The sequence below is a fragment of the Babylonia areolata genome, chromosome 17 (assembly GCF_041734735.1).
Source record: "Babylonia areolata isolate BAREFJ2019XMU chromosome 17, ASM4173473v1, whole genome shotgun sequence".
In the NCBI taxonomy this organism is placed as follows: domain Eukaryota; kingdom Metazoa; phylum Mollusca; class Gastropoda; order Neogastropoda; family Buccinidae; genus Babylonia; species Babylonia areolata.
This window is the reverse complement of record NC_134892.1, coordinates 13,868,331-13,885,015: the sequence shown is the minus strand read 5'-3', so window position 1 is coordinate 13,885,015 and position 16,685 is coordinate 13,868,331. Positions and strand designations below refer to the sequence as shown.

Below are 16,685 nucleotides of genomic sequence, written 5' to 3'. Positions count from 1 at the left end.
CCACCTCCACCCCCTCTCTCTCCCTCTCCAGCAGGTTCCATGCGCGGCGACTGGTCAGGGTCGGGGCAGGGGACGGGTAGCGATTCCACGGGCATGGAGACGACCACCAGTAGTGGGGTGCGCTCTTCGGCGGATGACGACGATGACTCTAGCGATAGCTCTTTCCCAACAGATACCGACTTTGCCAGCGCCGTGGCTCGCGCGGCGGAGCTGTCCGGGATGACGGTGGTGGGGACCACGGTGACCGACCCCAAGGCCAATGGTGAGGCTTGTCTGTTGGGGTCGTTTTCTTCTCTCTCTCTCTCTCTCTCTCTCTCTCTCTTGTTTCTTGGGGAGAGGCGTAGGGGTAATTTCTTCCTGTATATTTGGGAACAGGTGTAGGGGATAGTTGTTTCTTCTTTTCCTCTTCCTCCTGTCTTTTGGAAGAGGTTTAGGGGGTCATTTTTCATCTGTCTTTGGGAAGATATGGGTCATTTCTTCCTCATTTTCTCTTCCTGTCTTTGGGAAGAGGTGGAGGGGTCATTTCGTCTTCTTTTTTTCTTCCTCTGTATAGGGGGTAATTTGTCTTTTTCTCTTCCTCTGTCTTTGGGGAGAGGTGTAAGGGGTCATTTCTTCGTCTTCTTTTTCTCTCCCTCTTGTATTTGGGAAGGGGTTAGGGGGTCATTTCTGTATTCTTTTTCTCCTTTTTCTGTCTTTTGGTCGGTGGAGGGGTCATTTCTTCCGCTTTTCTTTCTCTGTCTTTGGAAAGAGATGGAGAGGTCATTTCTTAATTTCTTCTCTTCCTCTGTTTTTGAGAAGTGTGTGGTGGGGCTGGTGGAAGAGGTGTAGGTGGGCCATTTCTTCTCTCTCTCTCTCTCTCTCTCTCTCTCTCTCTCTCTCTCTCTCTCTCTCTTCCTTCTGTTTCTGGGTAGAGGATCATTCCTTCATCTTCCTCTGTCTCGGGGGAGAGGTGAAGAGGTCATTTCTTCCACCCCATGAGTTTCACCTTTCTCTTCCTCCTTTCCACACACCCCCTGTTGTTCATTTCGTTTCTGTTTTGTGCTTTGTTGTGTTCATTTTACTGATTTCCTTTCTATGTCTTTGTAATTTTCTAATTTTCGCATCTGTCTTTATTTGTGTCGTGGGGTCGTGGCAGCTGTGAAATTTATTTCTCTCAGTGTGAATGTGTGTATATGCTTGCACGCGCGCGTGGGTGTGTGGGTGGGCGTTATCACTGAACCACCAATGTATGTGTGCGTGCGCCACACACTTTTATGATGTGTGTGCGTGTGTACACACACGATATCATTGTTCACAATACAATAGTGATAGCTAATATATTTAATAATAATAATAATAATAATAATAATAATAATAATAATGGATACTTATATAGCACACTATCCAGAAATCTGCTCTAGGTGCTTTACAAAAACGCTTTTGATAACATAAAACATTATATCTATGTTACATACACACACCAAAATGTGACCACACACACACACACACACACGCACGCACGCACGCACGCACGCGCACACACACACGCACGCACGCACACACACACACTGCATACATACATTTTAACATACATGTGTGTCTAACAGCTACCCTAACACATACGCACACATAGGCAGGCACAAACTTACATAAACACACGCACACACAATACACATTCATATACATGCATGTAGTTGTGGACCTGCCACAATTGAACTTATTGCTGAGGGAAAAGGTGAGTTTTGAGACGAGATTTAAAAGATGCGAGGGAATCAGAATGACGGAGGTTATTTCACTGAATTTATTAGGGCAAGCTAAGAAGGGACATAGCATGCTCGGTCATCTCTGTGTTTCATCACTAACACGACTGACGAAATGCCTGTCACAAGCTTTTTTTATTCAGTTTTTTTAAAAGAATAATCCATTACCATCGTCGCCCGCCTTTCAGCTATTGTCACCATTTTCACCATCACTAAAACACGCTCCCATGCCACGCTCATCATCACCCCACCCCTTTCACCTATTGTCACCACCACCATCCCCAAAACACGTTTCTCTGCCACCTACTCTCTGGTCACCCACCCCTAATGCCCTCTTCTTCCATTGTCACCACCACCATCATCACCATCATTAAAACACGTTCCACTGCCAGCCACACTGAAGGTCACGCCACTTCAGCCATTATCACCAATCACCACACCACCACCATCGCTAAAGCACGTGCTCCCTCCACACCCACTGTCACCCCTTTTCACCCATTATCACCATCACTAAAGCACGTGCCCCTGCCACGCTCTGTCACCCCGGCAGGAGGCAAGAAGTACCGGAAGCACCGGTCGGCAGCCGCCACAGGCCGCCCCACCAGCCCCTATAGCACGGACAGCAACTTCAGCGCTGTCGTCCACAAACCCTACCCCAAGTCGGAGCGCAAAAAGCAGCTGCAAGAGCAAGGTCAGTCGGTCAATCACGTGGTCGGCACGTGGATGTGCACGTGCTAATCTGCCCTCCCCACAGCTCGACTGTGGTGTGGTTTTATTCTAAAAGTTCTAAAACTAAAATTCTTTAACCCTTTGGGGCTAAGTGGATTAACGACTGTTGTAAATTTCTCCTCGGAGCTAACTTGATTCTGTTAACTACAGTTCATACATTTTCCCTCTTATTTGTATCTGGTGTACTTTCTTCTGACTGATTCACTTCGTAATCGTAGAAACCACTTAAATTTCAATGCTGACAATCAAAGAGACGTGGATCAGATTTTCTGACAATGTCTGCTGAGATGAGGAATGATATTGGACAAAAGGATACACGTCTTTGTGTCGTTTCATATTGTACGCCGGTTGGTTTTCCGTTGTCTTGGTTATTTTATTTCACAGTGTGCATTCTTTCGTTCCAGTCATCAGCTTTTGACATGTCTCATTTCCATCTGCTTTCATGTTGTGATAAGAATCACTGTTAGTGTGCATAAGTCAGCTTTCACTATTGGTTTTTTTTTTTTCTTCTTCTTCTTTTGCGGTTCATTCATGAATTTTGTTATGTTTGTGTATTTTGTCCTTCACCGCCTCTATCTTATTCATTCTTCATTGTCTTCAGCTCATTTCTCTCTGTTCACCCCACCCCACAAAATCATAATGTTACTAAATTAAGGCACACTAAATACACTTGCTTCTTTTCACGTAGTTTTTAATTTCTTCACTTTTTAGTTCACTTTTAAATCACAAGGCACTGCCATCTGCTGCCATTTAGTTTTGATCATGTACATTATTCACATCGTTTTTCATTTTGCTCATCATAACACACCTGCTCAGCTGTGGTCACTGTAATATCTCCAGTCTCAGAGTGGGTGTTTAAAACCTCTGTTCACACTTCTGATAATCATGATACCCTAGTTTCACTCCAGCCCCTCCCATGTCTGAAAATATCTCTGATACGGTTCCTTACTTCCTACCCCCTTGTCTGAATATATCTGACACGACTCTCCAGTTTCATCCCTCATGTGTAAGTATATCTCTGATACAATTTCTCAGTTTCACCCTGCTCATCCTCATGTCTGAATATATCTCTGATGTGAATCCCCAGTTCCTTCTCCCCCAAATGTCTGAATTCTCTCGATACTGTACCCCTGTTTCATCACCCCTCCCCCACCCCCGTACCAATTATCTCTGATGTGATTTCTCGGTTCTTCCCCTCCCCCACCCTCAATGTCCGAATATATATGATACGATTCCTCACTTCATTCCACCCCATATGCCTGAATATATCTCTGATACGATCCCACACTTTCTACCCCTCCACCCCCCTCCACCCCATGCCCCATGTCTGAATGTATCTGTGCTACAATTCCCGTTTCACCCCCACCCCCATGTCTGAATATATCTGTGATGATTTCTCGGTTTCAGCCATGTATGTCTGAATGATATCTTATATGGTTTCTCAGTTTCACCACCACCCTATATCTCATGCCTCGGTTTTACCCAAGTCTGAACGTACATCTTATGCGACTTCTTACTTTCACCCCCACCGCACCCCATATCTGAATATACATCTGTATGATTTCGCACTCTCCCCTATCCACCGCCCCCAATTCTGACTTTATCATCTTTGATACTATTCCTCAGGTTCACTCCCGTCCCCCAGTGTCTGAATATATCTGATACGCTTCCTCAGTTTGTCCACTCTCTTCCTACCCCCTCCCGTCCATGTCAATAGGTCTCTGATAGGATTCCTCAGTCCCCCCCTCCTTCCAAGCCCTTACCTCTCCATGTCTGTCTTTGATACAATTCCCGTTTCTCTTCCCACTGTCTTAATATATCTCTGATGCGCTTCCTCAGTTCCCCCTCCCCTTCCTACTACCTTCCCTCCATGTCTATCTTTGATACGATTATTCAACACCCCCCCCCCCCCCCCCAGTTCCCACCCTCGTCCTCGCCATGCCTATTTTTGTTACGATTCCTTAGTCCCCCCCCCCCCCCCCCCCCCCCCCAAACCCCTTGGCAACCCCTCCTCTCCATGTCTACCTTTGATACACTTTCTGTTTCTCTCTCCAACGTCTGAATTTATCCTGCTACACTTCCTCAGCCGTCCTCCCATTCATACCCCCTTTCTCTCCATGTCTATCTTTGATACGATTCCTTCCCCAATGTCTGATTATTATATCCTCTCTCTCTCTCTCTCTCTCTCTATATATATATATATATATATATATATTCCTCTGTCCCTTCCCCTATTTATTCCATGAATTCTGTTCTGAATTTGCTCTGGCTCTGAGCGCTATGTCCAGAGTCTGATGTGTCTTGGTTGACTTGCAGCACGCAGATATGGAGGGCGCATGAGCATTGATCAGGCTGAGATGGAGATAGAAAGTCATGGTCAGTATGCTTGTCCCTCAGCATCCCTGCATGCTTAGTTCCTTTCGTTTTATCCGCGGAGTTGATGGAATCTGTAATCCTCAACAGAACTCTTGTTGACATCAAAGGGGTGCATGAATGGAAACAGTTCTCTTCTTCAAAAGGCGTGCAGACTTAGAACTAGTTCTCTTCAGAACACTCGACTTAAAGTAGCAGTATTTTAAAGGTTGAAACGCAAAACGGCAAAGCCCCCCCACCCCCCACCCCCACCCATTTAAACAGCATGATTTATTTTTGTGTCTGTAGCGTTGGTTCTGACACGTACAATAACTCACGGCCACAAATGGATGTCTGCTTTCCTAAAAGTAAAGTAAATCAATAAAGTATCCCAGAATGGATGATAATCCACGTTCTTATGTCTGGATGAAACAATGATGGCGAAATGGAATTATTTTCCATTTGCTGTGCTGTCTTGCTCCTGAATGTTATATATCCACTTGAAAAGTACTTTATTTGAATATGGTCATCTCGATTATTGGGTTCCTAACGTGACCGTAATATAGGATTATGATCACCATATGCATAGTATGTACAATAGTATGTACAGGTGCACTGTTAAACGGACACGGCACGAAGTGGTCTTTTAAGAATGAAAGAAGTGTCGTTCTAAGCCTGCACTTTTTTTTAATTTCGTAGTCTGCATGGCTTTTCTCATTACATACCAAGTGCAGTGCACTCTTTATGTTTCATGCTTTAATTTGCTGTGAATGTGTTCAATATGGAAATATATGTGTTCTGGTGGGATTTGTTGTGGTGTACACTTGCTTGAAACCGGAATCAATTTTGAAGTTAACATTTCCTCTGATTTACTTAAGATGTTAATCTCTTAACAACTGGTGCCTCCTTCCTGCTTTATCACACTGACTTTGTTATGTTGCAATGACTTTTTCTTTCTAACGACAAGCACAGTTGTTTTTTTCTCTAGTGTAAATCCTCAGTTCAATCATACCAGACACACATAATTCTGCACAGCATAATGTACGGTATTGCTTATCAGAAAGGTAATTTTGCACTCAGTTGATACTATTGCATGGTTCCTTGTAGAATGCGCTTGGATCTAAGAGATCCGAAAGAACAAGACTTTCAATTTGTTTGTGATTGAAACTGGGGAGGGTTATGTAAAACAGCATGTAACTCGTGTCTGCAAACAATAATCCACCTTCTGGCTTTCGGCCTACTTTGCACCCATCTATAACCACCTTGCTTTTCTGTTCTCTCTCTGTTTGCCCGCTGCTTCCGCTTCCGCTGCTGTGACCCTCTCCACCAATCAAATCGCGCTGCTGTGACCCTTCCGCCAATCCAATCACGCTGCTGTCTTTACGTCACTGATACGATTGGCTGGCTTGTTGTTCCACAACCAACCACTGTATTCTTCCTTCTCCACTGCTGCTGCTTCGCTCCTACTCCCTTGTGCTGTGGTCACGCTTTGTGCTCATCTTCCTTCTGCCACTGACCCGTTCCGGTTGATTACACTCTGTGGGGAACCAACTGCTGCTGTGCCTGAACTGACTCCACTACCCCCCTCAACCCCCTCCTCGTCCATATTAATGCTATCATTATCCTTCGTTTATGACCTCCGCACAATTCTGGGGGGCCTCGTAAAATCTTAAATATAAATGTTCAATTCATAACCCACGATTTATGCATCCTTTTTATGGCAAATTACTAAATTAAAAAAAAAAACAACAACTGTCAAACATTTCATGCAATTTGTTGAAATTCGGAAAATGTTCCTATTAAACTTTCCGTGTAATGTTAATTGTCGATTTTCTGAATCAATTATCTCTCCCCCTCGCACCCACCCCTCGGTAATAACGAATTCCATGCACTTGATTCGGTCACATTTGTGCACACACAAAAAACAATGAATAAATGAATATACAAATCACTAAATACATTCCCCTGCCCACAGTTCTGAACGCCCCAGCCTATTATCGGCCCCACTTCCCCATCCCAAGTTCCATGTACAGCTCACCAGGGTCCTCCCATTACGCCAGGGCTGGCTACGGCCTGCCCCCAGTCAGACAGGGTTCGAACCCCAGTGGGTCGTGTTCCGGGGAGGACAGGGGTGTAGTGGGTTCAGTCATGGCGGGGATACCGGGCCACAGCGCTGTGTCCGCTGTGGCTGCTGCCTCTCACCCGGGGACTAATGCCTCCTCCCGATCCCCTCTGCCTGTGTGCGGGGATGTAAGTATGGTGTGTGTGTGTGTGTGTGTGTGTGTGTGTGTGTGTGTGTGATGTGCTTACTACAGGTTTTTTTTTCCGATGGATGTAGTGTTTAGGTAGCTGAACACACACACACACACACACACACACACACACACACACACACACACACACACACACTCACTCACTCACTCACTCACTCACTCTCTCTCTCTCTCTCTCTCTCTCTCTCTCTGAGCATCAGAGGAACCATTTTGTGAGCAATATTTCAAACCTCACTTCACTTTCACCACGAAAACGATGTTCTAGTTTTGCCTGAAAGGCGAGTATATCGACGACAAGGTTGCTGACGATGTGCATCAACTTTAAAAAAAGTGAAAACGGGCTGACACCACATTTACAATGTAACATCTACAGTGAAAACGGGTTGACAACACATTTACAATGTAACATCTACAGTGAAAACGGGTTGACACCACATTTACAATGTAACATCTACAGTGAAAACGGATTCATAACATTTACAATGTAACACATCTACAGTCTTCTGACAAGAGAATCAAGATGCCCATTGTTCCTTCCCACTTGCCTGTTTATGCGACATGACATATCTGTCCCTTTAAATCTGCGTTCGCTCCATGTCATCGAATGCTTGCTTTCCAACTAACACTGAGATTTCGTTTTAACCAACCCTAATTATATATTTATCCGCATAACCAAATGAACTTCACTGAAATTTATGTTTTTTTCTCCCCATTTTGATAAAATGGTAAGAAACTGCAGTGCAGGCCTATACTTTAAACCAGTGTTTCAAAGTAAGCGACTCATTGAGACGGGTTCCAAAAATATGTCCATTGTGTAATTCAGTATGTGTCTTGAATAGCTGACTGCTATTATTTCTACAAATGTACATGTATTTTCCAAACTGGGCTCGTTTCCCATTTAAGTATCCTGCATAACATGTATGAAAACCATACGCAATTTCAAGGTTCCAGTGCCAGTCTAGGTTAAATATTTAGGCGTGCAACATTCTACAACATTGTACATTGACGTTGTACAAATCCACAGCAGCACACAAATTGCCCTTCTGCTAAAATAAACAAATAAATAAATAATAATAACATTTGAGAACAAGTCAGTTTTATTTCCAAATGGACTGCCCAAGCTTGGATGACGGCAGATTAGCGTCAGTGCAGCTGTGGAAAAGGGATGCAAAATGGTGCCGACATTTCTGGTTGATGGCATCAAAATAAAAAATACATTTTTACAGGCATTTACAGTGTCCCTTAACACCCCCCCCCCCCCCCCCCGAAAAAAAAAAAAATAAATAAATAAATAAATTTTAAAATACTGTACCGCGACCACGCATTCCAAGAGAGAAACTGGATCCGACAATGGAACCCGGTGGTACATACAGTTCTGCAGTTTAGCAGTACAATCCTTCCTGTTAGCTGTGTGTGTGTGTGTGTGCGCCTGTGCGTGTGTGTGTGTGTGTGTGACCTTGCTTTTGTAATTTGTGTATGAAATAAGGGACGCATATCTCTGTGTCCCAAGAGAAAGAATAAATTTCCGGGTGAAGCATGTGGTATGAATGCAAACTTAGTCACAAAAAATGTTCAAAGTATGCCCCTTGTCTCACCTGAACAACATGGAACACTTAAATTGAACTTAACACATCCTCAGTCCATTGTTGTTCATTTCGTGTCTTTTTTTTTTGGGGGGGGGAGGGGGGCTGAGTTGAGCTATACAGTATACAGCAACCATTTTCATAACTAACATAGTCGATGACCTACACAGTAGATATATCGTATGTGAGAAGTGGGGGGGGGAGGTGGATTGGACAGATACATCTTTTTTTTTCATTCTTCATGAACTAAGGTATAATCATTTGTGTGTCAGTGTCCACTAACCTAGCGTTACGGTCTTTCTGCAGATCCCAATAGTGTAGACAAGTGAACGTCGGCAGCAGGACGAGATGGGACGCTGCCTGCTACTCTGTTCAGCACGACAGGACACGTTCTTCTTGTGGCCTGGGCAAGTTGCAACGCTCCCTACCCCACCCTCCCGCCTCACTCTATCGCCTCCAGGTTATCCTCACAAGCCTCAGAGAACTGCCAAGATTCCTCAACGTCACCTCCAGGTTATCCTTTCAAGCCTTTGAGGACTGCTAGCATTTCCTGCTTAAGTCGGTCGCCCATATCTCTGACAAACTGGAATTTGGCACTCAATACGCAGTGCGCAGGTTAACAAACACTCGTGGTGAATGTGTGTAATGTACCTGTGGAAACATTGTGACGAATGGCCCCTCCTGTGTCGGGGCTTGGGAGGGAGAAAACGTTTTTCTTCAGCAATACGGAAACTGGGAAAATCAAAACATTGTACGGAGTGCTTTCCGGGGGAAGCTATGGAGCCGGAAAACTGAACACTTTCTGTGTGGAGCGTTCCGTTTTGTTTTTTGTTTGGTTGGTTGGTTTGGGTTTTTTTTGTGTTGATTAAGTGGACATATATTTTGGTTGCTCTGTCCTGGTGTGTTGTGTGATTGGCACAATGGTGATCAGCTGTTGGCAATTCCAGCAGTGGGGTTTTTTTTTTTTTGGGGGGGGTTGCCAAGATGCCCAGAGAGCTTTGTTGTTGTTGTTTTTTTTTGTTGTTTTTTTTTTGGGGGGGGTTGTTTGGTTTTGGTGGGGTTTTTCTGTAGTTCGCTTGTCATGCATTACTTGTTGACTGTGGTGTTGGAGGCTTCAGGAACGAACACTGCCCCTTTTCTTATCATAGCTTGGAAGTTCTTGGACTACGGTTCTGATGCGGTTTTTTTTAATGGTCAAAACAACACTGATCCGTTTGTGTTCAAGAAGCAGACCCGTTGGTCGCGCTGCACTGGACTGTTTATTTTGTTTCGTTTTGTTTTTGTTTTGATATCTGAGGACTCGCTCGACACTGGATCTGCAGAACTGTCCTGGAGCTTCAGATATCCAAGAGAAGACAGTGCACAGCACATCGAGTTCACATGCAATTGCACAGAGTCCAGAGAGAGTCCTCCTGGGCATGAGGGCTGCTTCTTAACGCTGTGCTGTCTCCACGCAAGCTTTGTCATGGAATCAGCGGTCGCCGTCACTCCCACATCGTTCTGCCAGATCACAAATGTGCTGCGATTCCACGTAGCCCGTTTGCATTGACATCCAACAACCCCGAGACGGTGAGCATTTCCAATGTGGCGTATTGCTCTCTGCAGAACAGAATTAACTGTTGTCATGTGGGAGTTGCATCGCAAACTGCAGGGAAAGCTTGCTAGTCTTATCCACACGCCCCCTTGACGGGGAACCTTAAACGATTGCCACTGGAGGCTAACCGGTAGTGTTTTTAGATGTGAAATTTATTTTCATGTGTCGTGAAGCTGGGAGAATGTTGAAACTTCTGTGTGATCGTCTTGACGGAAATCCATTTGTGGCACGAACACAAACATCTGTGCTGCAATTTCGTGTCGCAGAATGCAAAAAAAAATGAACCAGTTGTGTATGCACAATGTGATTTTTCCCCTTTGTATTATCTTTTATATCTTTATTACAAGTGATTATTTTTAACACAAAAAAGAAACGAGAGTTTACTTCAGGACCTGATGGACACAAGTCCTTAGACCTGGCTCAACTCATTCGATACCTGCATTGCCTAGGTCATCAAAAGAACCTGAACTGCCTCCTCTTGTAGTTTTGATGTCGTTAGTCGTTTGACAGTTTTCAGTTTATCAAATCAAAAATAACCCAAATGTGTTGACTGTTTTGAACATGATAAGCTGAGGCTGTGGTCGCCCACACTAATGCTTAACTGACATACGAGAAACGTGTGGGGAGTTCGGGTCAAGTGAATGACTGATTGAAGGCTTATTTGGATGGGCTAGAATGCTGCAAAGGCTTGGGAGCGAGAGAGAGAGAGTAATGCTCTGATTGTTTGTACAGCAAAGAATGCACGCTTCTTGGCAGACGGGGGTGGGGGGGGAGAGGGGGCGGAGGGGGAGGGGGGGCGTGACTGTTTGTACAGTATATATATACAATGCCGAATTGTCCCACGCTTGTAGTCTGTTTTGTTGTACGAGAGAAAAGGACAGTAACTTTTGTGCAATTTTTTTCTTGATCATAATAATGCTGTATGTCCAATATCGAATGGCTTGTTGAAATGCTGCAGTGTACTGCATTGAAAAATGCGAAAACTGCCCCTTAACATTTTATGGTAACAATTCCGTGATAGAAGAGTGTGGAACTGTTCTATGTTGGATAAAAAAAACTTCATATTTGTTTTTAACACCAATGGTTAAACTGAACGCTTATTTAATTTCAAAGAAAAATCAATATTACATGTCGCCAATGACACTTCTACAACAGACTGCTATGAGTTGTTAGCTGCACAGGTTAAACCGACTGTTTTCTCCCCTTCATTTTCCCTCTATATATGCGGGGGGATAATCTACCACAGGCGTTTAAGGAACCTGAACAGGTGATGGTGGTGAAGAAGCTGGTATCGAGCATGGTCTGGTCACTGTCGGTGTGCTGTTGCTCTGAACCCACGCACACCCCTCATAGAACCATGTAAACACTGTGCTGGTTTGTTAAGAGCCCACCCCATTTCCCTTGGAATCTAGGCTGCTGCTGCTGCTTCTTCTAGTTGAAATGCGTCGCTGCAATGCAGCATTTCCCTCGTCCGTCCTCTTTCCCTCTTTTTATTTTGGCGTCCACTCTTTTGATAAGTCATGCACAGCTTCGCTAGGTCTTCTACATGCTCCAATCATTTTTCTTCAGACTGAAGTGATTTTTCTTCTTGAGGCACCAATCATTCACATACTAGGGGACTCTCGAGAAATAAAAAGATCTAGACCTGTCATCCCTGGACAATGCCTATGACCTGAGTCTTCATTGGGTCAAATTTCACATGTCCCCTGTCTTACATTACAAACCGCTTGGTTTTTTGTTGTTGTTTTTTAAGGGGGGGGGGTTGTTTGTTTATTGTACGTTTGCTGATTATATTTAATTTACTAATTTGTTTTATGCCTGATATGTTTATATTCAAAGTCATGTTACAAAAGATACCACTGTGGAATACAAGAAAAAAAAAAACGAAGCCTTAATTTTCTTCCAAGATAACACGTGTATTGGTCTGGAGATTGTCGAAACTGGCTTCGGATGTTGTACCTAGGATTGTTTTGTTTTTATTCCCTTTTAGCAATACTACATATCTCTTTCTATTATTTGTTTGTTTTTTTCTTCTTCAGATGTATAGTGATGAAATGTATTGTCAGTCAGGACTAAGTTTACCGCTACCGTTTTTGTTCCGAGTACTACCACTGTTCTAGGTTTTATGCTGGTAAAAACCATGGCAAGTATTTCAGAGGGTTGGGATTGTCATTTGAAAGATCACAACACTGTATGCGTTTCCTCTACCCTATCACTATTTTTATCTCGACAATAGTAATACTAATATCTGTGGGGCACACAATTATAATTGACAATCATTTTTTTTTCCTTTCGAGGAAGGAATTTCTTGTGAAACATCACTTTTTGTCACATTCACCCACATTTGACCATCTGATGTTTATCCTTTCTTTACTCCTTCATACGTTCCCTCCTTATTACGAACCTCACGAGTATAAAAATCATCTGGGTGTCAGAGGTATGGGCGAGGGTATGGGAGAGAACAGGTATAGAGACAAAATATTAATTGTTGGTGTTTGCATTTGACGAGTTAATGCTGGCGATGGATTCTTACTAATTCATGTAACTGGTGTATAGAGTTGATCTGTTAAGCCATCGCTGTTGCGAAGCTACACATGACCTGTATAATATGTACCGACAGACGTACGTCCTTGGGTTTTGTTTTGTTTTTGTTTGTTGTTTTTTGGGGTTTTTTTTGTTTGTTTTTTTTTTTTTGGGGGGGGGGGGTTGTTTGTTTTGTTTTGGTGTGTTTTTTTTTTCTAAAAGCTTTTACTGTTTTGTTATAAACCTAGCTTGTGACCAGAAGGGAAAAAACGCAATAGGAAGAAGGGACACTTTTTCACTGCTTAAGTTTTTGTGCTTTGCTGAACAGACTGGCTTTGCTACCGTTCGATTTCTTCCTCGTGTTTTAACCTCAGTTGAGTTTTGCCCGCCATGGCGGATCTCTTAGGGTTTTGTTTAAATCCAAAATGACTATGTACAAAATTAAAAGACCTGCCCTTTCAACCAGATAATTATGTAAATTTATTTGGAAATGAAGTCTGTAATGCACTTTAGAACAGATTATTCTTTTGCTTCAGTCTATACACATTCACTCGGACACTGCATTTCGATTTACAAAAGAAAAACAAAAGATTAATGAACGGTGATACGTCTGGGAATTTACACAGAAAAACTGAATTATCTACAAGATAAAAAATAATTGATTTAAAAACAAAAACAAAACAAAAACCAACAACGATATAATACGAGCGCATTTTCATGACACCCACATCTAAGACAAAGTGGCCGACGTGGACAATCTGTATTTATTATTGACAGCAGAACTGACACATATTATTGTCTGGGATCCTGAGCATTGGTGTGACTAGCGTTCAGTAGTTGGGAATCTCTGACAAATGTTTTCATAAAGTATTGATATATCATATGTATGTGGTGCTGTTCACCAGTTTGTGCTGTTTCTCGTTTCGTTATAAAAACAATTAAGGCTAAACAGATATGGTGATTTGACTGTGGCATGTCAGTGTATTGGTTTCAAAGATCGATCGCATATGGGTCATCAGTTCCTGACCTACCCCTCGTATTTCCAGATATTCACCACTTGAATTATTTACTACTATTTTTTTGTTTATTTTTTGTGATTTATCAACAGCAGTGATTGTATTATTAAAAGCCGTTGCCTTTTATATATATATATATATATATATTTCTGTTATTTATTCATGCAGACATAAGGTCAAGGATCAGGCTGTTATAATATTTATGTGTTCGTTGTATTATTTACTCATTGGTTTGCTTCATCTCGAAGAGACCACCATGTTGATAAGAACGTATTGTACACACGAATCAAAGGTAATTTGTTTGCGAATTCAGGATGCATCACTGTCTGTAATTAATTTTTAAACTATAAGATCCATTTGTGTTTTGTAACATTTTAGAATAATTTCGTTGTGTAATATTTTAATGAAATCACAAAGTGGTTTTTGGGCTTGAATTTTCTTTCTTGTGCCTGCATAGCAAAGAGATGTACAAGTAATATCCAAGCACACATGCGGTTCTCACAATTTCAAAACTGGACCTCGATATAATTGTAAAATAGCTTTTCTTTAAATTTGTAGACATGCCGAGCATCGGACAATGCTTCGAATTTTATTTTAAAAAATAACAAAAAAAAAACACAACAACCAAAAAAACCCAATCCTTTTTATGTTCGTTGCGTAGCAATTTTCAGCGTCAGATGGAAAAAAAATTATCTCATTTATTTATACGTGCATCGCTGTCATTCTGTTTTCGTCCATCATAGTGTGAAAAACTATTAAAAAATATATAAAATTAATATTTAAAAAAAACAACTTTTTCCACCTTCCAACTCTTTTTGTGTCCCTTCCCGCTATTTTTTTTTTTTTTTTTTTTTTAAATAAATAAATAAAAACAGGAACGAAGATCACAATGCTTATCAGACGTCAATCATATTTCAGAAGCTAAACAACCGTAACAACCATACTGAACCTTTTTCACCGAAAGTAAAACATTTCTTCATTGTTTTATGGTGAAAGGCCCAAATCTTTCACGTTTCATTTTCACTCGTTGTTGAACCGACCGACTTCTCAGCACGTGTTACACAGATGGAGGAAGACCGTTAGCCGCGAAGACAATTCGTATACATCTGCCAGTAGAATTCAGAAGTCGCCGTGGCCGATTTGGTTAGTCGTAGGACTTCTGATCCAGTGTGTTCACTAGCGATCGGGGTTCGAGGCCACTTTTTGGCATGGTGGTGTGTCTTCGGGGAAAGGCAGATTTTTCTCACTCCACACAGGTGTGAATTGGTTCAAAGAGGAAGATTGCAACGGCGGAAGGAACAGATTGTGGCCGAGCCCACACACAGTGAAATGATGTCAATGCCCAGATTCAGTGGAAGACGATGGGATTGTTAACCTTTGAACAGATTTTAGTGGTAGAACATCCGGATATATTCCTTCCAGCATGTAGCGCATGCTGATAGTTCTCTATCGCTCCCTCCATCCCTCTTGTATATTCACGGCAATACAAAACCATCACAACCAAATGATTGGCGTGCCTGCATCGTTTATCCATCCATACCATGGGGGGTGGAGGGGGGGGTCTTGTTGGGGGGGGGGGGGGGAGGGGGTCATGAACTGCGATTCCACACGTATTCTGCAACTGCTTGGAGTTTATGATACTTGTTTTTTTGTTCCCATCGATATCAAATGCTCTTCCATTTGTGGGCATTTGTGTTTAACTATTATTTTGTATAGATTTTAGCTGGAATGTTTCTTATGTTTTTCTTTGTGTGTGTGTGTGGGGGGGGGGGTGTCAATGTTAAGATGCGTCGCAAACATCTGTGACAAACTATTTGAAAAGCCTGAATATATATATATATATATATATATATATATATATATATATATATAATGAAGTATTGTACTGCTTTAAAGAACCTGTCCAGCCCATCCGCTTTTGAAACGGATCATGTTCTGTATGTTTTTAAAAACAGGAGTTAAACTTTAAATTCCATACTAAACATAAATAATGGGTCCACCGTGACTTTGTCTAAGTTCTGCAAGTGTAAGTGTGCCGAATAGAAGGCTTTGACGGAAAAAAAATTACATGGTATTGGGTCCTTCGCAACAACAAGATAAACTGATATGCTAAAACTCAACTGCATTTAAATTTTTCTCTTTAACTTGAGCAAAAAGGGCTACGAAGTTTTGGCCGGTTTGGTGATTGTTGGGAGTATTGTGAACTGATTACCGTTAGTGAGCAAACTGCATTGTGGAAGTATTGTTGTAATTTAAATAATGTTGGAATCACCGATTCTGTATTTTATTTCGGAAACGAATGGTGACATGCGAATACCACAAAATGGCAGTGAAACCGACAACGTTCATAGTTTTGCAATTATCACCTTTGTTATGGTTTTCAAAAATAAAAAAACAAATCCTGCACACTGTGTGGAAAACAAAACGTTAAGATTTTGTAGACTGCACACATGGGCTGTTGTAATATGTGTACCTACTTACGACGCACATTAAATGCATTTTTCATCTTGACATGTCGTGTTTTATTTGACCTATTATTTTGCACAAATGATTAGATGATATACATTAAAAACGCAAACTTTTCTTCCCCAACATCATTATATCCTGAAGCTTAACCCAGTCACCCAGTGCGATTGGATTTTTTCTTTGTTTATTTCTTTGTTGTTGTTTGTTTGGTTGGTTTTGTTTTGTTGTTTTTTTTTGTTTTTGTTTTTTTTTGTTTTTTGGGTGGGGGGGGGTTGTTTGTTTGTGGGGGTTTTTTTCCAAATATTTCTGCATTTACTTTCTCGTTTTCTAATAAAATGATGATGTATGTTAATTTTTTTTTTATTGTTTATTTGCTGGTATGTGTTTTACTCTAACACTCACTATTCTAG

General features: G+C 41.9%; 1 protein-coding gene across 2 annotated transcripts in view; it reads left to right on the top strand.

Annotated features, from left to right (window-relative positions):
• The window catches only part of LOC143291672 (roundabout homolog 2-like), a 186,808-nt gene extending 177,173 nt beyond the window's left edge, over positions 1–9,635 (top strand). The window contains exons 20-23 of one of the 2 annotated variants that reach the window (XM_076601682.1): positions 173–262; positions 2,290–2,430; positions 4,785–4,844; positions 8,983–9,635. In XM_076601682.1, coding sequence (XP_076457797.1) covers positions 173–262; positions 2,290–2,430; positions 4,785–4,844; positions 8,983–9,005 — 314 coding nt within the window. In that variant the 3' untranslated portion in view covers positions 9,006–9,635. The remainder of the gene's footprint in view (positions 1–172; positions 263–2,289; positions 2,431–4,784; positions 4,845–8,982) is intronic. The other variant, XM_076601683.1, reaches the window with a different exon arrangement.
• The last annotated feature ends 7,050 nt before the right edge of the window (positions 9,636–16,685 follow it).